Raw genomic sequence first — 25,846 nt, forward strand, 5'->3', positions numbered from 1 at the left:
CTCGCAAAGGCCAAACTTAGTGGGCGGAAGAGCGCGCTGCTTCAGCTACCCAGGGCTGGGGACGGTGGCGGCTGGCTGTCCCCAGCAGACCTCGAAGCAGATGCAGGATGGAGCGAGACGGCGGCAGCCTCTTTTTCCGTGGTCTCCAGAACCGCTCCCACGAGAAGATGAAGCTGAGAACGAGAAAGTCCACCTTGTACCTCAGCCAGCAGAAGAGCACTGCGCGCGGCGGAGGTGAGTGAGTGGGTGTGGAAGACGAGCGGAGTGGCGGTGGCGGGAAATCGCTTTGCTCTCGAGAAGGGATCCTCGATCCCTGTCGCTTGCGCGGCAGTGTATTCTGCATTATTTTGTGCCGTCCTCCCCGCAGCCGTGTGAAATGAGTAAGCATGATGTGGCCATCCCCTTTTCAGAGAGGGGGTCGCCACCCTGGCCCAGTGTTCCCGAGGTTTCGTAGCTACGGAGGGGCTGATTCCTGGAGTGCGACCAGGTCTGACCCCCGCCGCACTGCTTTTTCTTCACTGCCATCTCCGCCTTTTCTTTGGTCCTGATGTAATGTTGACAGGAGAAAAATCATCCCAGCAAGTGGGATTTTGATCTGTCGGAGGGGGTATTTACTATAAAGATGGGCTCCTCATTCAGTAAGTAAGTATTTATTTTGCGCCTTTTATGGGCCAAGCGCGGTTTTTCAAGGGCCAGTTCTGAGTACGGTTTCTTCTGCCTGAGTCCACGGACTAAAGAGGAGGAAAGGAAAGAACAAGGTTTTCTGACAGCAGATACAGTGCAGTCGGGAGGTTTGTTTCTGAAAGATGAAAGTTCAGAAGGGGGCATGTATGTGGTCTTGAACGTACCAGTTGTCTGAGAAACATTTAAAATGTGTTCCTGGAGAAGAAGGAAGGAGAGTGGCAGGAACCCGGAATGATAGCAAAGACTCACAGTGGATCAGAGGCAGGTTGCAAACTCAAGTCCTCAGGAGGCCGGACAGGCAAGGCTAAATGTATACATAAGAAGTCAAAGCACCCTATATTTCAGTACCAGCCAGTTCCCAGTTGAGCTCTGTGTTGCCAGATCTTAAAGTTTTGATATGCTGCAATACAGATGTTAATATAAAACCTGATTTTTAAATGTTGGCAACCAAATTCACATTAAAAAAATATTGTCTACAGGCAGTCCATTTGTGATTAAGAGCAGGGCTTTGGAGTCAACATACAGACCCGGTTTTGAATCCTGTTTAGTTATTTACAACCGTTTGACTTGGGAGAAGGCAGTTTAACTTCTGAGCCTCAGTTTCCTCATATATAAAATAGGGCTAATGATATTTTCCCCATAGCATCGAGGACTAAATGAGATAGTGCATGTAAAGGAACGAACTCAGTGCCTAGCATAAAATGCATAGAGGACCATTTTAAATGCTAGTATATGCACATTATACAGTGTCGCTTCCTATGTTAGTAATTTGTTAGCTGGTTTCTTTCATTAGATATACATATAGGATAACCTAATTAGCCTAAGGCCTTAGTTAACCCAATCTTTTTCAAAATGTACCTTAATATTCTCTTTATATTAATAAGTTGCCAGAAAGATTGGTGAGGCTCTGGCCTTTGTCTAACTTTCTGCCCAGGTCTGCTTTGAGAGTAGTGTGGAGGGGCCAGAGTTCACCACTGCTTTAACAGAACCTGAGCAAGGGGCCAACCAGAGCAGCAGATTTTAGTTCCCCAAGTGGAATTTGCCTGACTTTTGTGCTACAATTACCTGTTTGTTCACTTTTTGTTGTTTTTTTGTTTTCTTTTTTCAGATCTTCTTGGTGAAAACATTTATCTGGTCTTGTTTACCATAGCATTACGAATATGTAACTGCTTTTTAGTCCAGACAAGTTTTGTTCCAGATGAATATTGGCAGTCTCTTGAAGTTGCACATCACATGGTTTTCGAATATCCTTTGTAGTTTCTTTTCTGGACTAGAAATGTGTATTCATCTTAGGAATTGTGTCAGCTCCATGACATATTTTCAACAGATTTTCCGTATTTTCTCCAAATAATTTTAACTTATAAAAGTATGCCATTATTTTACGCTAATATTTCTTCTATATCTTTCTTTGATGTTAGTGTACCTGACTCAGCCTTTAGCATATATTCCCAAAGGGTTCAGTAATGTGGAGGATATAGATGAAGTAAAAAATACATTCCTGCTTTGAAGAAGTTAACGGTTTAGTTGGCCAACTGCATTTTTACTTCAGATATCCAGTGTAAAATACTATTTTTTTAAGCTTCTTTGCCAAAAAATAAAAGTGTTTTATATATAGAACTGAAAAGAGGTTTTGTTTCAGTGCTATTTAACATTAGTCCTTAATATTACTAATTATGGTTATTTGACTTGGGAATGGACAGAAAGATTGAGGGGTTACACTTACCCCTTAATCTTTGCAAGCATATACAAGATTCTGCACCTTTTGGGGAAAGACAGTGTTCAGTTGCTGGTAAGTTTAAATAAAAGTAATCAAAATAGTCATTAACAGATTTATTCCATCCCTTTTTTAAGGTTAATGTATATTAACTAAATGATAATATTGGTATCATGAAGTTTGTTTTTAAAAGACTACTGTTGTTAAACTGTGGCATCTGGGAAGCCCAGGGTTCAAAGACATACTGTGATGTGTAACTGTTCAATATGTGCTAAAACATAAGACTGAGCATGAAAGTGTTCTGCTGTGAGCAATCCTGTTAAGATATACAGATTCTCAGAATGACTACATTATATATTATTCATACTCTAGAAGTAAATTTCCTTCATAAGAGGATCACTTAAGAGCAGTGTTGTATCTTGCATTTTTTAACTTGTGAGCAGAGGATCATGTTATATGAGCCTATGAAGACTAAATACATGTAAACCCACTCAGGATTTAGTGTTGAAATTAAAAATGAGGAAAATTAATTTGACAAAAAAATATAGTGATATATACAATCATTGTGCTATGTAGTAATTAGCCATCAATAGTGAGCAGGGTTGTAATCCCTAGATCATGAATTTCTGGGGTCAGTCACCAGGAGAGGATACAAAAGAAGAACTAATGGTGCAAAAGTGTTTCTAACCCCATTCTCAGTATCTTTAAGCTATCATCAAGTTGGACTCAGAAGTTTGGGCCTTCCCCATTTTCTGTTAGGGAAGTGGCCCAGAATTCCAAAGGCAGTCTAAATCCTGAAGGGTTTTTTGAAGCCTGGAAAGACACTGAGGTTCTGGAGTTTTTGTTTTTGTTTTGTTTTTGTTTTCTTAGGCTGTATTGTACCCTCCCCTTTGCAACAATATTTGATTACCCATTTTTTTTTATTTATTTATTTTTTTTTTCTTTTTGCGGTATGCGGGCCTCTCACTGTTGTGGCCTCTCCCGTTGCGGAGCACAGGCTCCGGATGCGCAGGCCCAGCGGCCATGGCTCACGGGCCCAGCCGCTCCGCGGCATATGGGATCCTCCCAGACCGGGGCACGAACCCGTATCCCCTGCATCGGCAGGCGGACTCTCAACCACTGCGCCACCAGGGAGGCCCTGATTACCCATTTTTGAGAAACAGGACCGTATCGGTAAGATTGATGCTTCATTTGGGAATATCACAGGGAAGGAAAATTGAGAGCAGTAGCAGGGTTTCTCCCATTAACACATGTAGAAGTTAGGAACTATGAATTCTCTTTCCCTCTCTCAGAGCTACCCACTAGCTTCTAGATCAAGAAGGATATTCATAAAGACTCGAAACAGGGCAGATATATATAATATCCCAGAAAGTAGGTTATATTATGAATGAAGGAGTCTTCAAGATAGAAAAACTTCCTATTCCTCCACGATCTATCCACTGCCCTCAACCTGTAGCTGACCCACCTGGCCATTCTGTGATTTAAAGGAAACCTCCTCTCGTCCCCATCCTACCCCACTCCAATACCCCTCCACCCTCCAAAAAACCTCTATCCTACCTGGAACTTGAGCAGATAGAGAACCATTATGATGCTATCAGTCAGTCACTCATACTCTCATATTGATTATTTTTAAATATAGATTATACAATTTTGAAACTAGAAGGGGTCAGAGACGTGATAAAGAAAATAGACCAAAGTCACAGCATGTTAAAAGCTAAAACTAGACCCTAGGTCTACTTATTTACAGCCTAGTGTTCTTTCCAGATAGCTTCTCTCTAAACTGCACAAGGTGAAAAGAACTAGGGATGGCTTAAAGCTCTGCTGTCCAAGATGCTAACCACTAGCCACCCGTGGCTACTGAAGACCTGAAATGCAGCTAGTCCAAACTGAGAAGTGCTAGTAGTGTAAAATACGTACCAGACGTCAAAGAACTAGTACAAGAGCGTGAATATTTCTGTCACTTTTACATAGATTAAATGTTGAAGTGATATTTTAGATATAATGAGTTAAACAAAAGCACTAAGATTAATTTTACCTGTTAAGAGATTTGTTTTACTTTTTAATTTGACTACTATAAAATTTAAAATTCGGTATGTGGCTCACATTGCATTTCTACTGGACAGCACTGGCTTAGAATATGTGAGAAGAAAGAGGGATAAGAAGGGAAACCTGTGGGAGTACCTCAGTGGGGGCTTTGAACGGTCAGGAGATGGCACAAGGGCATGTGGCTCCTAGAGCTTAAGGGAGGAGGATCTTAAAGAGCAGGAGTGTAGAAAGGTAAGCCGCCAACACAGGCCTCACCTTCAGGGTTTACCCCTGGCATGTTCCTTCTCCTATTTTTTTTTTTTTTTTTTTTTTTTTTTTTGCTGTACGCAGGCCTCTCACTGTTGTGGCCTCTCCCGTTGTGGAGCGCAGGCTCCAGATGCGCAGGCTCAGCGGCCATGGCTCACGGGCCGAGCCGCTCCGCGGCATGTGGGATCTTCCCAGACCGGGGCACGAACCCGTGTCCCCTGCATCGGCAGGCGGACTCTTAACCACTGCGCCACCAGGGAAGCCCTCCTTCTCCTCTTTACCCCACCGCCCTAGTGGTTATTTTCCAGAAGCCATGTGTAACTGTTTAATTCTTGTCAGGTCCTTATAACCTGGAAAATAATGATATCTTAAAAGTCTGGAGAGACTGCTAATAACTGGGAATTTACAACTCCACTTATTTTTGTGCTGAGCTAAAATCTACCCTCTCTTAAATTCAAGATTTCTACATGACAACCCTTCAAAAAAGTTTTATTTATCCAGGATAAATATCTCCAGTTCTAAACCTCATAATCAGATAATGTCCTCTAAACATCTTGTAATTTATTAATGTCCATCTTAAAATGTGGGTCTCGAAACTGAACACAATATTGAAAGCTAGGGTAACTAGCTCAGAATATAGTGAGACCATTAACTTCATAAATACTATACTTCTCTCAGTGCACAAGAATCCTTTTAGTCTTTTAGGGGCTACCTCAACACTCAGCTCCTATTAAGTCTGTAGCAAAATTAACTTTTTACATGAAGTACTTTCATACCTGGGAGGTGAGGAGGAAGCTTATAGATTCTTATGCAGGGCAAACAGAAGGTGAGTACAGAGGTGCCTTTAACTGTACTTTACAGTGCACAGTTTAAGTGGAATTATGAAGTACAATGTACCTTTAACTCTAAGATTTAAACATTTATTTACAGATTATTGATAAAGGACATAAAGCTAAAGTGTCAGAAGCCACTGACAACTGAAAGTAAAGCAGCTCTAATTATAATGTAAAATTAGTGAAGTGTGATCCAACAAAAATACAGATTTACATATAAATTTTTAGAAACACATCTTTTGAACAAACTAAAATTAAGTTGTGATCTACCAGCAAGTGTTACTTTCTTAATAATAACTGTGACACATTTTAAAACTCAAAGATGCTAATGTAAACATTAGAATCATTAACTGTAATTAAGTTATAATACATTTACTCTTTCTTTTTACTCTTAAATTTATTCTTTAGTGTCATCTGACTGGACACCATGTTTCTGTAATTATAGATTACTTAAAGCTTAAAAAAAAGTAACATTATTTTATTATCTATATTGTAGGATAGGGGAGCAATGTAACTTAGTAGCTAAGAGCTTTGGAGTCAGGCAGACTTGGGTTTGAATCTTGACCTCCACACTAGCTCTGCAGCCTTGGGGAAATTATTTAACCTCTCTATGCCTCAGTTTTCTCATTTATAAAACAGTACCTGTTAGAAGCACTGAATCAGCTGATATACATAAAGTACTTAGTATGATACTTAGCATACAGTAGGGTAAATGTTTCATAAAAAATTACCTACTGTTATGCTACTGAAAAGAACTACATGTGCTTCTAAAATAGAACCTTCACACAATGAAATGGTCTGCTGGCTATTTAAAATTAGTAGTGTTGTAATATATATGTATATTACAGAGAGAATGAGAATGAGAAAACTACCTTTTGGTATTTCCATGAAAATTAATGCAATTTTTAAGGTATAAATTATTTTTACACAAGAATAGAATAATACATCTTTTTTTTTTAACTAAGAATGGCTTTCGATTGATAGTTGGGTCAGCTTGTTGATTTCTTATGATTTTAAAGTATGAACTAACAGATGTTTTTAATATCTTTTTTTTTTTAAACTAATGAAGATTTGGATTCCTAGACTTGCCCAAGCACTTCTGTCCGCTATAGCAGACTTGAGGCTTTACTCATTAATGAAGCAACTAGAAAATCAGCAAGTGGCAAGATGGGTGGTAAGTCCTAAACACTTTAGAAACTGTATGTCAGTTACTTCATTCCTATAAGCATGAAACACATGAACAGGTCAGTCAATATGATTGATTCCCAAAACAGTTTCAGAAGATAATTTGTACAACTTTATAGAGGTACTTCCAAAATTAAGAACAGTAAAATGCAAGTGGACATGCTATCTCTCTCCTGAATGAGCCCTAGGTGGCAGAAGCCACTGATGCCCTCCAACACTATGAGAGGCTAAACCCTAGGACCCAGCCTTGGGAAGAAGCATGACTCAGAACTGAGTCCTTGCCTCACTCTCCATAATATTCGGTAGGAATAGTTCTAAGCCACTGCCTACCTCACAGATCACCTCAGCTGTTTACAACCCTTGCTCACTCTTCCTCCAGCTACCTGAGACGTATCTTTTCACTGATGCACTCTTTCTCTTCTGGCTAGAATGGTAAAAATAGCTGGACTTTGTAAGAGAATGTGGTATAGAAGACTGCCTTTTGTCATTTGGCTCATTTCACAGTGGGGAGATAGATTCTCAAACTCCCATTCAAATCTTGAATGGATTTTCCCATTTAAACCATAAGTAAGCTTATATGAGCCAACTTAGAAATCTTACTACCTTTTTTATTTCTGTTAGCAACTATGTTCCAAATTTCAAGTAACCGATGTACCAACACATTTCTGAATATTGTTAATTTATTGATATTAACAATTTATTAATTATTGATGACATATTTCTGCAGGTAGTGTGTTGATTTGCATTAAAAAAAGACAGATTGCGTTAGCGATTGAGCCCTTGATAAGTGATTCAAGGATTAAGTCAATCTCTTTAATTTGTGCTTATACACACTGTCGAAGGCTGAACCTAAAATGGCAAAGGCATAATACTTCCTCCAAAGTAGCAGCACTAGGATCTTCTAGCTCAGGAAGAGCCTTTAACTTCACAAAAATTGGGAACATATTTTAAAGTCTGTATTTGAAGAGATAGGAAGCTGGTACGACATTTAATACCCTTGCACCAGCTAATAAGTTTAAGGCATTTGTTTTGTAGACTGAATGATGCTTCTGTTTGCATGTTCTACCAAAAAGTGGTTTATTAATTTAGTCAATTTCCAAATTAAAATTTAATGATGTTTCCTGATAGTCATGATTTTTTCTCTTACCTTGTCTTAAATTTTCCACCAAGAAACAGGACAACATTCCAACCAAGGTCAATAAAAATCAGTCAAAATACTTGTCAGTAATATAAGACAATTTGAGGAATACTGATTGTGAGACTCTAGTTATGAATTTCAATCTTCTCTGAACTCTACCGTCAAAGAACCTGTGTTCTATGTCTTTTATTAGTGTGAAGTGAGATTTAAATCAAATGCAATGCCACAAAAATGTACCTGAAAGTATAAACTTAACTTTAACAAATACAGACCTGGTATCATAGATGTGCTTGATGTAACTTCCTAAAAACGATGTTTGGACATGCCCACTTTTAACATTATTTAGACTTGCTTGCTATTTTCCTTAGAATACTAAGCTTTTCCATTTCCCACTCCATATATGTTTGCTTATAATTGTTCTTAGTTTTTTTGCCAGTTATGCTCTTGGTTCACGTGGTATTGCTGTACCAGAACTCTTACAAACACAATGGAAACTGTTCTCACTATAATTGCTCTTTTCTACTATCCTTTGGAAGGTTCAAAGTTTATGAACAGGTGAGTAACAGTACTGTTATAATTATGTACAAAACTCTAAAGCATGCTTTTGAAAAATCTTAAATTATCAATATATTGCAATGTCCAGTGGACCCCCTAATGTTCATAAAGGCTATTAGAACCACAAATTCACAGTTGATGTATTTATTATAGCAGGAAAGAGATATACTCAAACCAGATAATTAAGGAGAGTTTAATAAAAGGACTGTTTACAAAGGTGTAAGTAATGTTTGGAAAAGCTAATAAGGGGATACCGTAGTACCCAAGGGCTAGTCACAACAGGAATTTTCAATTACCCTTTGGCCCCAAGGAGCAAGGAGAGGAAAGTCACTGAAATCCATAGAGCTGTAACTTTGAGAGGACCCCAACAGGAGAGGGGCACAGCCAGCCTTTAACCATAGCAAGGAAAGAGCAGGGTGAATAAAATACCCTGACTCTTCTGCCCTGCTGTTAACCAATACTAATAAGAAGCCAAAAAGCAAGATAGCCCATTGATATAGTCCATAAAGGTCAGCCTCCCTGCACATTGAGCAGGTGAAAAGTAGAGAGCAGATCTGGATGGGCAAATAGAAAACATATGGACCTGGTTTGGGTTTACATAAATTGGTATAAAATACCAAGCAAAGGGAACATGAGAAAAGGCACAGAGCTATAAAAGGGCTTCATTGAATTCTGGGCAGGTTGTCCAGAGGAGCTAATGTGTGGTAGGATGTGTGGGAGAAGAGAAGAATGAGGGATGAGGCTAGAATGGAACTTTGCCTTTCTCCAGAATTTGGACTTCATAGGTAGCAGGTTACCACTGGTGGCTTTCGAGAAGCATGACATAATCTGATTTAGAAATAATTCTCTCGTAGTAGCAGTATTTAGGATATACCAAAAGGGAGTAAGCCAGAAAATTTGGGAATCTAGTTAAGAAAATTTGGGAATCTAGTATCCATTCTCCCTTATATGTAAGGTTTTTGGGAGGATCAAATCAAATAAGATCATTTCCGCATTAGACTCTCGACTGCAAGGATAGGTATTCACTTAGGTTACCTATAGATGAGGATATCTAAACATTGATTTCTATCAAATGAGAATAATACAACAGCTCTCAAGAATTAAATGAGACTCTATGGACAGTATATAGTGTATAGCACATGGCCTATTACAAAGTAAGTGTTCAGTAAGTACTGATGATTGACAATGATATTAAGTAATATTTCTGGGAAATTAAAAAAAAAAGACTATGAAAAGATTCCAAACAAGTGACACAACTGTGAAAAGATCCTAGAATCGTGAGAGGACTTGATGTAAAATGATGGCAATGAGAATGGGGAGGAAACACAGTGGATGTGTGGGATGAAAAATTTCTATTTAAGGTGACTCCAAATTTTAAGACTGAGAAACTGAGTGATACTATTAACTTAAACATTAGACAATAAACAGGTTTGAGAGAAAGGTGTGGAGCTTATTTCATACAGTTTGATTTTGAATGCCAGTAAGAAATTTATGTAGACATATTCAGAAAGGAGTAAGAAATCCAAGTCTGAAAATTTGCAGTGAGGTTAGGTAGGCCTAGATGTATCTGGGCATCCCCTAGGTAGTTTCACTGTGGCAGAATTTGCAATTAGGCTGTCTGCAAGTCAGACCAAGCCACAAATGTTTTATTTCACCTACACACTGTTTCCTTTTTGTTTTTTAACTACTTGGCAAACTTTTTAAATTGGGAGATCTTACCTAAAATATGGATTTCTAGTTTCTCTTGAAAAAAAATGTAAGGCCTGTTAACATTTTGGGCCAGGATTCCTTCATGATGATATCAGAGCCCCCATGCAGCCAATATCACACATTTTTTATTACTTATCTGGTCTCTGTAAGCATTTGAACTTGAAATCCCTGCTCTTACATCTTCACCAACATTGGAAATTTCTTTATAGTTACTTATTAGTTAATAGGTATGTAATGGTACCATAAAGTTGTTTTATTTTGCCACTGTCTGTAGTCCTCACGATTAAATTATCAGGTGCTCGCCTTCAACCCTTTATTGAGAGAAGTCCTAATAGTAAAAACCCACATTTCTATCCATGATCATATAGGTTTTTATAAGTAAGATTTAAAAAAAAAATCAGGTGTATATACACATCTTTCAGTTGGACAAAATTACCAGCTTACATTCAAAACAAAACCACATGTGCCCAGAAGCCCATCGTTGCCTAAATAAACCCAATGTTTCTTTAAAGGAGCTTTTTTTTTTTCCCATATAAAATGGGGACTGTCTTTTATCTCTTATGTCTTTAGGAGAGACTTGATCATTTTTCCACCAGGAAAGCAACTGGCAGAGTTGTATGGTTAAAAGTTGGTATACCTTTCAGTAAACAAGATAAACACTAGGACACAGAATAACTTCTTACTTGAAAATACTAGAATATTAAAGCTGGAAAAGACCTTACATATTACCTCTCTTTATGGATGAGAAAAATTAAGAGCCAGAAGTTTAAGTAATTTCCCCAAGTCCCCAAGTTCACATAGCTATTTATACCAAAAGGAAAATGCTCTCATTGTTTTTAAAAAAATGTTATACCACAGCATAAATAGATAACTTCTGAACTCATTTCCTAGTTGTCTTGACAATACCTTTTCCTTGCTTATAGTGTCAAGTACTCATCCCTGGTGGCACTTGCATTTATAATTCGTCCCACAGCTGTTATTCTGTGGATACCTTTGCTGTTCAGACATTTCTGGCAAGAACAGAGAAAGCTTGATCTTATTCTACATCAGTTTTTACCTGTAGGGTAAGTATGGCTACAATCCATCTATTAATTTTAATAACCTATAAATTATAAATTATGAATAAGATTTTACATCTTTTAGTCAGTTACATCTTCTAACATCAATGAGAATTGTCAGACCAAGGAAACATAGTATTTCCAATTTTACATGTTATATTTTTATTTGTGATTCTAAAGTATTTTAATTTGCTTAAATGCGGATCTTGGCAATTTTTCTAAATTAGAACTTTCCTATGCTTTATTTCTTAAATATTTTTCAAATACATTTTAGAGATACTTGATTCCTTCACATTTGTATGGGGCTTTATAATATATGTGTTCACATATTACCTGATTTTCACAATTCTTGGATCTAGGCAATGTAGGTATTTTTACTTTGTGATACAGAAAATGGAGGGCTTGATGAAATTAAAAATGAATTAGCCAATGTCACTGGGTTGATTGCTCTGATGGAAATGGGATTGAAACCCAGGTCCTCTTAACTACATTTTGAGCTCCTAGGATCAGAATTATCCCAGGTATCTAGTGGAATATCCAAAATAATTATTTATTGAAGGGATGAATGCATTTTGACTCTTAAAACAGTGATCTTCTTAATATACTAGTATTCACTCTGTACAGGTTATTTTTGGTAGCTATTAAAAAAGGACAAAATCATCCGGTGGCTAAGTTGCTAGTGTTGTCCTTTCTCAGATTTATTAGCATTGTTTTGGAAGTAATGCATTCATTCAGCAAATATTTATTTAATCCTAGTATGTGCTAGGTGTCGTTCCAGATGCTGGAGATACAGCAATTTAACAAAATAAAGTCCGTTTCTTCATGAAGTATACATTCTAGTGGGGGGGAGGACAGCTAAAAACATATGATTAACATGTTTCTCAAATGACAATAAGTGCTATAGGGAAAAATCATGAGAGCCTACAGATGAAATTACAGCCCCAGTCAATATCCTGACAAGTTATGAGACCCTGAGTCAGAGACACCCAGTTAAGCTGCGCCTGGATTCTTGACCCACAGAAACTGAGATAATAAATGTTCATAATTTTTGGTTACCACATTTTGGGGTAATTTGTCATGCAGCAATAGATAATACAGAGTTTGTTACTTTTAAAAAGTTTATTTAAATACAGCTTCTCTCAATGAAAGATCTTTCAAAACGATATTCAGTTGGTAAAACTTTTAAAGCATTTTTAAACTGGCTTTTGATGCAGGGCACTTTGCAAAGCCATATGCTACTGTTGGATTTTCAGCAAGTTCAGAATGTTAATCACCTGTTTATTTTGTTTTTCAGATTTGTCACTTTGAGTTTCTCTCTGATAATTGATCGTATTTTTTTTGGTCAAGTAAGTAAAAATATGTTTTTTTTTATTTTAAAAAAATATTTTAATGTAATCATTCATTACACTAAAAACTCAACCTTTTTAATCCATGAATATTTGGGAGCATAAGCAAATCATTTTTTTAATGATATGGGATATATTAGAAAAAAACTACTAGCATATGCCTTTGGTTCACTTTGCTGTGCTTTCTGTATAACAGAATTATATATTCCTAATTGAAGTTCAAGAATCCATTTTCAGGCATTTTTGTCAGGTTTGTAACAATAAAGGTTAATTTTTAAATGATTTTAATTGACCTCAATTATTCAGAATTTAAATTAACCAGAATATTCTTTAAGCATCTGATTTGGCATTTTAATCTTTATGACTATTGGCAATGCCTTTGGTTGTTTTTAAGTTCCCTGTTTTTAAGTCACTTATGGGTTCTGGAATCAGATGCCACTGTCTGAGGCCTAGTGCCCTCATTATTAGCTGTAAGACCTTGGACAAGTTGTATATCTTTCTTGCCAGTTTCCTTATCTGGAAATAATTGTGATACGTGTCTCTTACGGTTGGAAGATTAAATGAAATAATACATGTAAAACGCTTAAAACACTGCATGGCACAGTGAGCCCTTAATGTTAGCTGCTGCTGTTATTACCTACTTTATGCTATAATTCAAACTGCAGTGTTTTCAAAGCTTTATCTTAATAGGTAATGTCTTATGCCATAAGGTAGAACAGTAAAAATTTTAATATGGGTACCAAACACATAGACTCATAAAAATTATTTTTAAGGATTCTCTTTATGTCCAGTTGTATGTAAAACTTAACACTGTCATAACATTTATTCATACTTTCTTAAATCTCAAGAACCTAGTGTTTCACAAATTAACAAAAAACACATTAATACTTAGAACATAAAAAATTAATAAAGAATGATTTCATTGTTATTACAAATGACAATGAAAACACAACTATACAAAATCTATGGGATCCAACAGAAGCAGTTCTTAGATGGAAGTTCACCGTGATACAGCCCTTCCTCAAAAAACAAGAAAAATCTCAAATAAACAACTTAACCTTACCACTTAAAGGAATCAGAAAAAGAAGAACAAACAAAACCTAAAGTCAGCAGAAGGAAGGAAATAATAAAGATTAGAGAGAAAATAAATAAAATAGAGATTTAAAAAAATAGAAAAAAATCAATAAAACCAAGAGCTGGTTCTTTGAAAGGGTAAACAAGATTGACAAACCTCTGGCCAGGCTTCACACCAAGAAGAAAAGAGAGAGAACCCAAATAAACAGAATAAGAAATCAAAGGGGAGACATAACAACCGATACCACAGAAATACAAAAAACTATAAGGGAATACTATGAACAATTATATGCCAACAAAATTCGACAACCTAGAAGAAATGAACAAATTTCTAGAAACATTCAGCCCACCAAAATTGAATCAAGAAGAAACAGACCTACTGTATAGCACAGGGAACTCTACTCAGTGCTCGCTCTGTGGTGACCTAAATGGGAAGGAAATCCAAAAAAGAGGATATATGTATATGTATAGCTGATTCACTTTGCTGTACAGTAGAAACTAACACAACGTTGTAAAGCAACTATACTCCAATAAAAAATTTTTTAAAAAAAGAAATAATCTGGACAGACCAATCACTAGAGGTGAAACAATCTGTAATTTTAAAACTTTCTACAAACAAAAGTCCAGGACCAGATGGCTTCACAGGCAAATTCTACCAAACGTACAAAGAAGAGCTTATACTGATCCTTCTCAAACTCTTCCAAAAAATTGAAGAAGAGGGAACACTCCCAAAGATAGTCTATGAAGACATCATCACCCTGATACCAAAACCAGACAAAGACACCACCAAAAAAAGAAAATTACAGGGCAATATTTTTGATGAATATAGATGTAAAAATTCTCAACAAAATATTAGCAAACCAAATCCAACAACACATAAAAAAGATCATACCACAACCAAGTGGGATTCATCCCAAGTTCACAAGGATGGTTCAACATATGCAAATCAATGTGATACACCACATAAACAAAAGACAGAAACCACATGATCATCCCAATAGATGCAGAAAAAGCATTTGACAAAATTCAACATCCACTGATGATAAAAAACTCTTACCGAAGTGGTATAGAGGGAACATATCTCAACATAATAAAAGCTATTTATGACAAACCCACAGCCAATATAATACTCAATGGTGAAAAGCTAAAAGCCTTCCCGCTAAAATCTGGAACAAGACAAGGATGCCCACTCTCACCTCTTCTATTCAACACAGTACTGCAAGTCCTACCCAGAGCAATCAGACAAGAAAAAGAAATAAAAGGTATCCAAATTGGAAGGGAAGAGGTATAATTGTCATTATATGCAGATGACATGATACTCTATATGGAAAACCCTAAAAACTCCACACAAAAACTACTAGAACTGATAAATGAATTCAGCAGGTAGCAGGATACAAGATTAACATACAGAAATCAGTTGCATTTCTTTATACTAACAATGAAATATCAGAAAGGGAATGTCAAAAAACAGTATCTGGGACTTCCCTGGTGGCGCAGTGGTTAAGAATCTGCCTGCCTATGCAGGGGAGATGGGTTCAAGCCCTGCTCTGGGAAGATCCCACATTCCGTGGAGCAACTAAGCCCATGCACCACAACTACTGAGCCTGCGCTCTAAAGCCCACGAGCCACAACTACTGAGCCCGCGTGCCTAGAGCCTGTGCTCCGCAACAAGAGAAGCCACCACAATGAGAAGCACCACAATGAAGAGTAGCCACTGCTCACTGCAAATAGAGAAAGCCCACATGCAGCAACGAAGACCCAAAACAGCCAAAATAAATTAAAAAAAAAAAACTTTCAAAATTGCACCCCCCAAAATAAAACACTTAGGAATAAACCTGACCAAGGAGGTGAAAGAATTATACACTGAGAACTATAAAACATTAATGAAGGAAACCGAAGACGATTCAAAGAAACGGAAAGATATGCTATGCTCTTGGATTGGAAGAATTAATATTGTTAAAATGGCCATACTACCCAAAGCAGTCTACAGATTTAATGTGAGCCCTATCAAATTACCCACATTTTTCACAGAACTAGAACAAATAACCCTAAAATTTATATGGAACCATAAAAGACCCCAAATTGCCAAAGCAATCCTTAAGAAAAAGAACAAAGCAGGAGACATAACCCTCCCAGACTTCAGACAATACTACAAAGCTACAGTAATCAAAACAGTGTGGTATTGGCACAAATACAGATATATGGATCAATGGACCAGAACAGAGAGCCCAAAAATAAACCCACACACCTACAGTCAATTAATCTTTGACAAAGGAGGCAAGAATATACAATGGGAAAAAGACAGGCTCTTCAGCAAATCAATGAATTTAGAACATACCCTCACATTATGCACAAAAATAAGCTCAAAATGGCTTAAAGACTTAAATATAAGACATGACACCATAAAAATCCTAGAAGAGAACATAGGCAAAGCATTCTCTGACATAAATCATACCAATGTTTTCTTAAGTCAGCCTCCCAAGGCAACAGAAATAAAAGCAAAAATAAACAAATGGGACCTAATCAAACTTAAAAGCTTCTGCACAGCAAAGAAACCATAAACAAAATGAAGACAACCTACAGAATGGGAAAAATATTTACAAACAATGAGACTGACAAGGGCTTAATTTCCAAAATATACAAACAGCTCATACAACTCAACAACAAAAAAACACACAACCCAATTGAAATATGGGCAGAAGACCTAAATAGACATTTCTCTAAAGAAGCCATGGCCAACAGGCACATGAAAGGATGCTCAACATCGCTAATTATTAGAGAAATGCAAATCAAAACTTCAGTGAGGTATCACCTCACACCAGTCAGAATGGCCATCATCAGAAAGTCTACAAACAATACATTCTGGAGAGGGTGTGGAGAAAAGGGAACCCTCCTACGCTGTTGGTGGGAATGTAAGTTGGTACAGCCACTGAGAAAAACAGTATGGAGTTTCCTCAGAAAACTGAAAATAGAATTACCATATGATCCAGCAGTCCCACTCCTGGGCATATATCCAGACAAAACTCTAATCCAAAAAGATACAGGCACCCTTATGTTCACAGCAGTACTATTCACAATAGCCAAGACATGGAAACAACCTAAATGTCCACTACAGATAAATGGATAAAGAAGACGTGGTATGTATATATGTGTGTGTGTACACACACACACACACACACACACACACACACACACAAATGGAATACTACTCAGCCATAAAAAGGAACGAAATAATGCCATTTGCAGCAACATGGATGGAACTAGAGATTATCATACTAAGTGAAGTAAGTTAGGAAGAGAAAGATAAATACCATATGATATCACTTATATGTAGAATCTAAAGTATGCCACAAATGAGCTTATCTACAAAACAGAAACAGACTCACAGACATATAGAACAGACTTGTAGTTGCCAATAGGGAGGGAAGGATTGGGAGTTTGGGATTAGCAGATGCAAACTATTATATAGATAATAGATAAACAACAAGGTTCTATTGTATAGCACAAGGAACTATATTCAGTATCCTATGATAAATCATAATGGAAAATATATAAAGAAGAATGAGTTCGGGCTTCCCTGGTGGCGCAGTGGTTAAGAATCCGCCTGCCAATGCAGGGGACACGGGTTCGAGCCGTGGGCCAGGAAGATCCCACATGCCGTGGAGCAACTAAGCCTGGGCTCCACAACTACTGAGCCAGCATGCCACAACTACTGAAGCCCATGTGCCTAGAGCCCATGATCCGCAACGAGAAGGCACTGCAGTGAGAAGCCCATGCAGTGCAACGTCGAGTAGCAATGAAGACCCAACGCAGCCAAAAATAATAAGTACATTTTTAAAAAAAAGAATGAGTTCATATTCAAAATTATTAATGTAAACTACAGTCTGTTGTTTAGACTTCATTCTGATTTAATTTCATGATTCAGCCAAATTCCCTAATGCCAAAGATTCATACTTGGCACTAACACATTTCTATTTCTTTTTCCTTCAATGATGCCAGTGGACTCTGGTTCAATATAATTTTTTGAAATTTAACGTGATGCAGAATGTGGGATCATTTTATGGTTCTCATCCATGGCACTGGTACTTCAGTCAAGGATTTCCAGCTGTCCTGGGTACTCACTTACCCTTCTTTATTCATGGCTGCCTTCTAGCCCCAAAGAGGTATAGGATATTTTTGGTGACTGTGCTGTGGACACTGCTAGTTTATAGGTAAGATTTTATTTATTCAAATAGTTCACTTTTTAAATGTTACCAAGAAGTTAACTAAATTATTTAAAAGGTAAACTGTTTTACCTTTTGGAGTTGCATTAATTCCTATGATTTGTTAGTGGGGATTATTTAGCAAATGGAAAATGTAATAATTATGCTGGTACTCAAGACAGACTGAATACTTCTGATACAGTCTGCCTAATATGGATACATTCAATTTTTAAAGAGGTTGAACAAATTGTATTTGCTTTTAAAGAACAGAAACTGCCAAAACTTTAAGTATTGAAGGACCAGAGAAATATTTTGAAAATGTATGCACCTTTATTTGAAATTTGAGTAAAATAACTTACTTGGATTGGTAATAGAAATCTTTTAGAATGCAATTGTACTTTAGAATATCGCATTGACATCAAATGTTAGGATTACTTTTACATCATCATCACCTTATAACTGAAGAAGAATGAGACTGATTCCTAAAGCATGAAATTCAGTCTCAGTAATTACAAAAACAGATCATGTTAATTATGTTCCTTTTAAATACATTAACTTCTCAAACCATCATTTAATATAAGAAACTAATATTTTCTTTGAATATCTTTTTTTACTATAGCATGTTGAGCCACAAAGAATTCAGGTTTATCTATCCAGTTTTACCATTTTGTATGGTGTTCTGTGGTAAGTATTTTTGTATAATAGAGAAAAAAATCAATTATAAAGAAACAGTTAAAAGACAATCAATGCTTATTAAACTCTAAAATATTACTTATTTTCTACGAGGCTAAATAAGAATTGCTCCTTAATTGCAAATTGAGTATATTACTGCAGCATTCTCTTTTTGCAGCCTAAATATCCTTTTTCCTGTGTCCTGTAAAGTGAGATAAAAACATAAGGATCCAGTATCCATAACACCTTTTGGTGGTGGTGTTCCTGGCTGTCAGAAATCTTTCACTAAAAAGTAATACAACATGTCTATTTTAGAATAGCTAATTTAAGTTTATAGTTAAACTACAAAGTTCTACATTCCACAAATGAAAAATGTATATTGAAACTAATTTTTAATGCTTTACACACATCTATCCCTTCAAGACTCACTCTAATGCGTATGCAATTTTTAAAGTGATTCACACCTCTGACTTAATTTTTAATCTTTTCTCCATTTTTCCACTAGGTCTTTTTCAGTAAGTTTTTTACATATGGCTTCTAAAAAGTCTTATATTACTCGGCTCTGGAAAATATGAATTTTTTCATTGGTTGGTTTGGAAAATTTATGAATTGAAACTTTATTAACTTCAAGTTTAATTCAGAATGACTGTTGGCTTCCTTCAAATATTAATCACTAAAAAAAAATCACTGGACTAAGGAGGGAAGAAATGAGTAATCAACTGGGCCTGAAGGCTCAGAAAAACTAAGAAGTTAATGGTACCAAACTTTTTACTTAAAAAAAAAAAAAAAGACCTCCAAACAACCCATTGAGTTAAGCAGCCTTCTTTGACCAAGTATAAGTGACCTCCTACAGATCTCAGATGTAATCTCTTCAATTTAGACACAAACATACACATCTATGTATTTGAAACATCTAAAGTCCTGAAACCAAAGTTAGTGTCCTATTTATAGTCTTACTTCATATACAAATGCAGGCAAAAATAAAAATATAAGCATCTAAGAGATACTTGGCAAGTTTTAAGAATAGTGGGACCATTTAGCAGAGCAAATCTGTTCACAAATCACTATTCAGATTTAAACTTTTTTTTTTTTTTACAATAACTTGAGTTAGAGTTATAATTGTTTGCTTTTCACCCAGGTGAGCATTGCCAGACTACTAGAGGACAAATATTTCTGTGCACATGTTTGGTTTGGTTAATTTAGGAACTTGGTTTCATTCCATTTTTAAAATCTGGTTTTTCCAGCATTCCACTTCTCTGCTCTGTGTCTTTACAGAGTGTTTTAAAGACTGAGTTGTCTGAATTCTCATTCCCATTCCAAAAGAGTAAGTCTTTAAGTGGCAGGATCTTGGGTTGGGTTTCTGCTTAATCTGTTTTTACTACAGTGGCCAATGCAGACTTGCTGGTCTCTGATTAGGCCACTTTGTTTTTCCATGTGCTAATCTTTTTAGCAAAACTGCACATGCACTGTTTCAAAAGTCAGATAAGGATTTTTAAAGAACAGTGGTTCCCCTGCCCTCCCTCCCATTACCATACTCAGAGGCAATCACTTACACTCTTTTAGGTGGTTATTTTGTTATTTGTCTCCCTCTCTAAATAAAATGCTAATAATGCTCTTAAAGGTTACTGTTTTTGGCATTATCTACTGACTTCTCACTATGGAAAATGAAAATATAGACTTCCTTAGCAAAGTGGGTTTTTTTGTTTTGCCACATACAAGAATTACTTTTACAAATTAAAAAAGAAAAATTGTTTAGCATCTCCAAATTGTCCAACACTATAGTGATAGAAAAAAATAATAATAAAACATAAATCTTTCTCTTCCAGAAAGAGATCCATGCCACCACTCATAAACTGACCACTGAAAATCTCCCAGGAGCTTAGTGATGTATTTTTCTAAGAGGATATTCTGTTATACTTCCTCCAGAATTACTGAGACTTGTATGTACACAATCCATTGCTAGTGCTTGGGAGATTAAAGTGATAGGTAAATGGAATAAATACAAGTCCTATTTATTTAGCAACTATGTACCAGGACAGGCAATGGACATACATTTTTTTCTAATACTTGAAAAAGGTACTGTTAGGGAAGACAGGAAACTAATTCCAAAGCTAGAATTCAAATCTGTTTGTTAGACTCCCTAGCCATAATCTTTCCGCTATACCTCAATTCCTCTTTCTAGAAAAAGGTCAAGACATGGATGATAATGGATGACAGTGAATGGTCAGAGAAATTACAAAGATGACGTATTGCTGATTTCTTGTTTGTCCATGACAGTATTACAGCTTGTACTACACTTCCAAGAAAGATTACAAATATATTTGCAATTAATATTTGCTTAGCTATAAGAAAACAAAACATTACCAGTGTTACGATTCAATGTGTCTATCTTTATATAGGATACTCCCTAAACAACCTGAAATTGTGGAAGAAACCAGCTCTAAGTTTCCTGTTTTTATCAAATATGTTCTTTGCCCTCTATACTGGTTTAGTTCATCAACGAGGTACTCTCGATGTCATGACTAATATTCAAGAACTCTGTTACAACAATACAAATATATCTTCAGCTTCAGTACTTATGATGATGCCTTGTCACTCTACTCCTTATTATAGGTAATAAAATTTGTTCACTATATGCTATTATTATGAAAACTACTTTAAAATTCCTTTTGGATTCCTGGATTTAAATTAACTGATCAAATGACTGTAAGAAATTTGAAACTGCTATTTATGTCAATGAAAATCATACACAACTTTTAAATAAACTTTAATATTCTTTTTTCAAAACTTACATTTAAATAATCTGATCAAAAACCTATACGATATTTTATACTATTTAAAGGTAGTATAAAATATCATATAGGCTTATTTGATGGTACTCTTAGTAAAGAAATTCACTTATCATTGATCTGTACAAATCTTTGTGATACATCTTATTATTTACATAATTTTGAAATAATCTCAAAACACTGGATTCAAGTCCAGATTTACTGTTTGACTGTTGCCCTGGTCTTAAACCAGTGTTTTTAATCTCTTTGGATATCAGCTGTCTTGCTTGTAAAAATCAGGGAATTCAATTAGATGACATCCTAATGCTTGGATTAAGTGTGTCTGGGAAATAACACTGAAACTGCCTGAATTATGCAGGACGTTTAAAAAGATATCATTGACCCTATGCTTGTATTTCAAGAAGCTGTATTATTTCACCAATTGCCCAATAAGGGTAAAAGGACAAAGCAAACAGCTTTCCTTTAGAAAATTCTTTACCTATCTGGCTTTTTAAACAATCTGAAGTTAATTTTCCATGTGCACTTTCAGTCAACTTAGTATCAAACTTGGTATCATTTTAAGGTAATTTAACACTTTTGGAATACTGTACTTAACTGAATCATTAATGCCAATCATTAATGTGCAATTTGGAAATGTCTACCAAAAGCCACAGGTTAAGATGGATGTTAAGACCCCAAGTATCCCTTTAACTTGAGGATCCTATACTATATAAAAAAGACTAGAGCTGAGAGAGCGACATTCACTCTCCATCCATGCTCTCAGTAGTGTTAACACTGAAGAGAACAGGAATTCTAGAGGTACCAAGATGCTCTCCCATACATGGTTGTAGTGGTTGATATCTTAGCCTTTGTATAGTTCACCTAGTTCTTGTCTTAATTTTTTCAACTTGTACAATGGAGCACAAAAAAAAAAAAGAAAAAAAAAGTCTGATACCTACTTTGGAATACAAGGCTGGCAGCTTTTTCTCTGTTTCTGCTTTCCCCTTGAAGCAAGACCTTCATCTTCAAAATTGTGAAAGTCGTGAAGTATTTGAAATAACTTTCTTTTCTTTCTTTCTTTCTTTCTTTCAGCTTTGTTGGGTCTTTGTTGCCGCGTGCAGGCTTTCTCTAGTTGTGACAAGCTGGCTTCTCATTGCGGTGGCTTCTCTTGTTGTGGAGTACAGGCTCTAGGCACATGGGCTTCAGCAGTGGCAGCATGCTGGCTCAGTAGTTGTGGCGCATGGGCTCTAGAGCGCAGGCCCAGTAATTGTGGAGCATGGGCTGTTGCTCCATGGCATGGGGGATCTTCCTGGACCATGGATCAAACCCATGTCCCCTGCATTGGCAGGTGGATTCTTAACCACTGAGCCACCAGGGAAGTCCCAGTCATGAAGTATTAAGGTCATGTGTAAATTTATTTAATTTTTCTTTTTTTATAAATTTATTTATTTTTGGCTGTGTTGGGTCTTCGTTGCCACGTGCAGGCTTTCTCTAGTTGTGGAGAGCAGGGGCTACTCTTCGTTGCGGTGCGCGGGCTTCTCATTGTGGTGGCTTCTTTTGTCGTGGAGCACAGGCTCTAGGCATGCGGGTTTCAGTAGTCGTGGCACGTAGGCTCAGTAGTTGTGGCTCATGGGCTCTAGAGCGCAGGCTCAGTAGTTGTGGCGCACGGGCTTAGTTGCTCCGCGGTGTGTGGGATCTTCGTGGACCAGGGATCGAACCCGTGTCCCCTGCATCGGCAGGTGGATTCTTAACCACTGCACCACCAGGGAAGTCCCTATATTAATTTTCCTGAGGCAAAGTTGTAAGCATGGCTTTTTGCATGGCCCAAGTAACTGGCGTAAGTTGTTATGATTCATCAGTCCATCTTTTTTACATACACTCTAGTCTTTCTATGCCACAGTAAAACCATTACTTATTTGAATTTTGATCAGTGAACCCATGTTGCTCTCTATTACTAAATCTTACTTATATATTTAAGAAAAACAAAAAAAAATAGGAAAGACTTAACATGTAAGGATTCAGAGCAGAAAGAGGAAAAGAATCCTTTCTGGTTCATGACCAGTTTTCTACTTTGCCAGATACTACTCTCTTATTAACAAGCAACATACCCAGTCCCAAAGGCCCCATCCATCCCTGGAACAGCATACTAATGTTATAGACTATTGAGTCCCACAAGCTGCTGACCTACTTCCCGCCCTGAAATGGAGTTTTGCTCTTTAGTTTGGACTTGAAGTTACTGCACAGGTACACAGTGTGAGAATCATATTCTCCATTTTTGAGAAAACTGCATTAAAGGTGTGCCTCCTCACCTTAACTGGAACCTAGTTTAGATTCAGATTTCACATTTTGTTATGTGAGCATTATCTTAAGAGTAATTTGAAAACTTTCACGAAAAAAATTTTTTTTTTACTTCTTGTAACTATAATGGTAACTTTCTTTTTATAGCCATGTCCATCACCCACTTCCAATGAGATTTCTCCAATGTCCCCCAGACCTGACTGGAAAAGGTGATTATCTTGTTGAAGCAGATATATTTTATCTAAATCCCTTAAAGTGGTTGTACAGAGAGTTTCAAAATGATTCAACACTGCCTACTCACTTGATCATCTTCAGCATCTTGGAGGAGGTAAGGGGACGTAAAAAAAGGTATAACTCAGTGTTTTTATTTCACCTCAGGTTTAGCAAACAGTCAGGTAAATAGACAACATCACATTTTTTATGGTCCCTTTCAACCCGTATTTTATAACTGGTCTTTTCCCTAGTCCAAATCAGCCCTAGTTCTATAACTACCAAGGAATATGTTACTTACCATGAGTTAATTATTTTATTAAAAAATTGCATTGTTTTATTAAGAAAAGGGTTTCAGAAGAATAGGTCATTCTTAAATTCTTGAAACAGTACTCAGCAAAATGTAGCCTTTATTTACTTAAACATTTATTTACTTCTAGGAAATAAATCCTTTCCTAATTTCAAACAAGTATGAGAGAACTGCTGTTTTCTTCCACACTCACTTTCCAGAGCGTCGAACTGGAAGTCACATATACGTCTATGAACGGAAGTTAAAAGGGAAACTCAACCAAACATGAACATGAAATTCTGACTTTGTTTAGATCTTTCTCAGAGAAATAGACATTGCTGAGCAGAAATATCCAGATGCTGCTTAAATATGCTAGTAAATACTGGGTAAAATTCGTGGAACTAGCAGAAAACCACTATGAACTGTTTACCAAATATCACTACTGAGGAAATATATGAAAAATATCACAAAATATAAAATCATATATTAATAATGCAATGCCAGATTTTAAATAAAGACCTTTAGTTTTCCTCATGGTGTACTTTTATTGTTTCTTCCACAATATTCAGATGTGCAAGAAATTTCACAAGAGAACAAGTCAGCAAGCTCATAAGGCAGCAAATTCTTCACAAGTCAACGGGCTCTTGAACCCACAAAAAAGACAAGAAGTGTAAGATTATAAAATGTTAGAGATGAAATTCCATCACAATGTATTTTTTTCAAGCTCTACTGGAAATTTAACACAAAGATCAGTGTTAATTACACTTCGTGATGTATGATTTGAGCTTGCTTTAAGCTCATACACTGAAAGGAAGTCTCATTTCATGCACAAAATCTGTTGCATGCCTGGCTTCCTTAATAAATCTACAGTTGAACATTTCTAGTGCCAAAAAAAATTCAGCAAAGCTAAACTACAGGAAAATGCAAGTTAGTAAGCTTTTGCTTGATGCTTCTGAGTAATAATATAAAATCATCAAACTGATACTTAGAAATGATAAAAAGACATTGTTATCTTGATAATTTCACCTTAGTTTCAACACCAAACAGTATAGAAAGCATCCAAGTTTCTGTTACAGTTTTCTAATTTAACTTAATCGTGATGGTCAATATTTAGGATCAAAAGGTAATTGCCCCAATTCTATTTCAAGGTTTGCCATGTGTCTTCCATTAGTGCGACCATATTTATGCCATTTACCTTCCCTTTTATAAGGTTGTGGCTGAGGGTGCTTCTGCTCTTGTTTTCGATGCCTGGAGCTTTCAATATTTACCATACGTTGCTTTTTATCTGGTCGACTGAAAGCAGTAAACACATTTTTCATCCATGTTAGAGTTAAATTTATTTAAACAAGAAACAAATTTAATGTTTTTCTCCATTAATCTATTATCTGAACACTGAAAAAGGATGTTAAATTAATCTGAAGTATAATCCTACTATAACCATACAAAAAAGATTCAGTGAGTTTATACTTTTATCCTATAGAAAGAAAAAATAGACAAATTGTGCTGGCAAAGAGGGGAAACAATAGATAAGTAGAAATGTGACAATAAAATAATGAGATGTGTTTCCATTATTTTTCCTCCTTTCCTATAAAAATGAATCCCCCCCCAGTGGCTTCATTCATGAATATGTATACATCTCTTAATTAAGAGAGTCTCTCTCTCTAAGCTAAGGCTTATAAACAATGTCTACATGAACAGTTCTTCATCTCTATAATCAGGCTTCTGTCACTACTTCACTGAAACATTCCACAATGCCATCCATGGCCATCCAATTCCCAGCCAAGAAATCCAGTCTTTTCCGTTTTTTTGTTTTGTTTT

The 25,846-nt window shown here is 36.4% G+C and overlaps 3 protein-coding genes across 7 annotated transcripts in view; 1 reads left to right on the forward strand and 2 right to left on the reverse strand.

The window, feature by feature from the left end:
* The window catches only part of RAB27A (RAB27A, member RAS oncogene family), a 96,556-nt gene extending 86,490 nt beyond the window's left edge, over positions 1 to 10,066 (reverse strand). Inside the window, exon 1 of the mRNA XM_082618368.1 lies at positions 10,057 to 10,066. The gene's annotated coding sequence lies outside the window, so the exon portion shown is untranslated. The remainder of the gene's footprint in view (positions 1 to 10,056) is intronic.
* Positions 27 to 24,558, forward strand: PIGB (phosphatidylinositol glycan anchor biosynthesis class B). Of its 3 annotated transcripts, none has more exons than XM_082618360.1 (12): positions 27 to 234; positions 1,793 to 1,926; positions 2,354 to 2,473; positions 6,593 to 6,697; positions 8,271 to 8,401; positions 11,035 to 11,175; positions 12,464 to 12,515; positions 17,589 to 17,800; positions 18,411 to 18,475; positions 20,863 to 21,076; positions 23,677 to 23,857; positions 24,180 to 24,558. In XM_082618360.1, the coding sequence occupies exons 1-12, from the start codon at positions 108 to 110 to the stop codon at positions 24,315 to 24,317; spliced, it is 1,620 nt and encodes a 539-aa protein (XP_082474486.1). In that variant the 5' UTR covers positions 27 to 107; the 3' UTR covers positions 24,318 to 24,558. The 3 variants fall into 3 exon arrangements, with proteins under 3 accessions (XP_082474486.1, XP_082474488.1, XP_082474487.1); XM_082618362.1 differs by having other exon boundaries at positions 23,677 to 23,738; XM_082618361.1 differs by having other exon boundaries at positions 20,956 to 21,076.
* Positions 24,345 to 25,846, reverse strand: part of CCPG1 (cell cycle progression 1) — a 39,597-nt gene continuing 38,095 nt past the window's right edge. For 2 of the 3 annotated variants that reach the window (XM_082618358.1, XM_082618357.1), the window contains exon 10: positions 24,712 to 25,321. In XM_082618358.1, the coding sequence (XP_082474484.1) occupies positions 25,132 to 25,321 (190 nt within the window). In that variant the 3' untranslated portion in view covers positions 24,712 to 25,131. Of the gene's footprint in view, positions 25,322 to 25,846 lie in introns of all 3 variants that reach the window. The other variant, XM_082618359.1, reaches the window with a different exon arrangement.

This window comes from Mesoplodon mirus (assembly GCF_964341445.2).
Source record: "Mesoplodon mirus genome assembly, chromosome: 4".
NCBI lineage: Eukaryota > Metazoa > Chordata > Mammalia > Artiodactyla > Ziphiidae > Mesoplodon > Mesoplodon mirus.

Coding starts and splice junctions, on each gene's coding strand:
- PIGB (XM_082618360.1), top strand. CDS start 108: ATGGAGCGAGACGGCGGCAGCCTCTTTTTCCGTGGTCTCCAGAACCGC. Junction 8,402..11,034: donor GGTTCAAAGTTTATGAACAG/GTGAGTAACAGT, acceptor CCTTGCTTATAG/TGTCAAGTACTCATCCCTGG. Junction 17,801..18,410: donor TGGACACTGCTAGTTTATAG/GTAAGATTTTAT, acceptor TTTTTACTATAG/CATGTTGAGCCACAAAGAAT.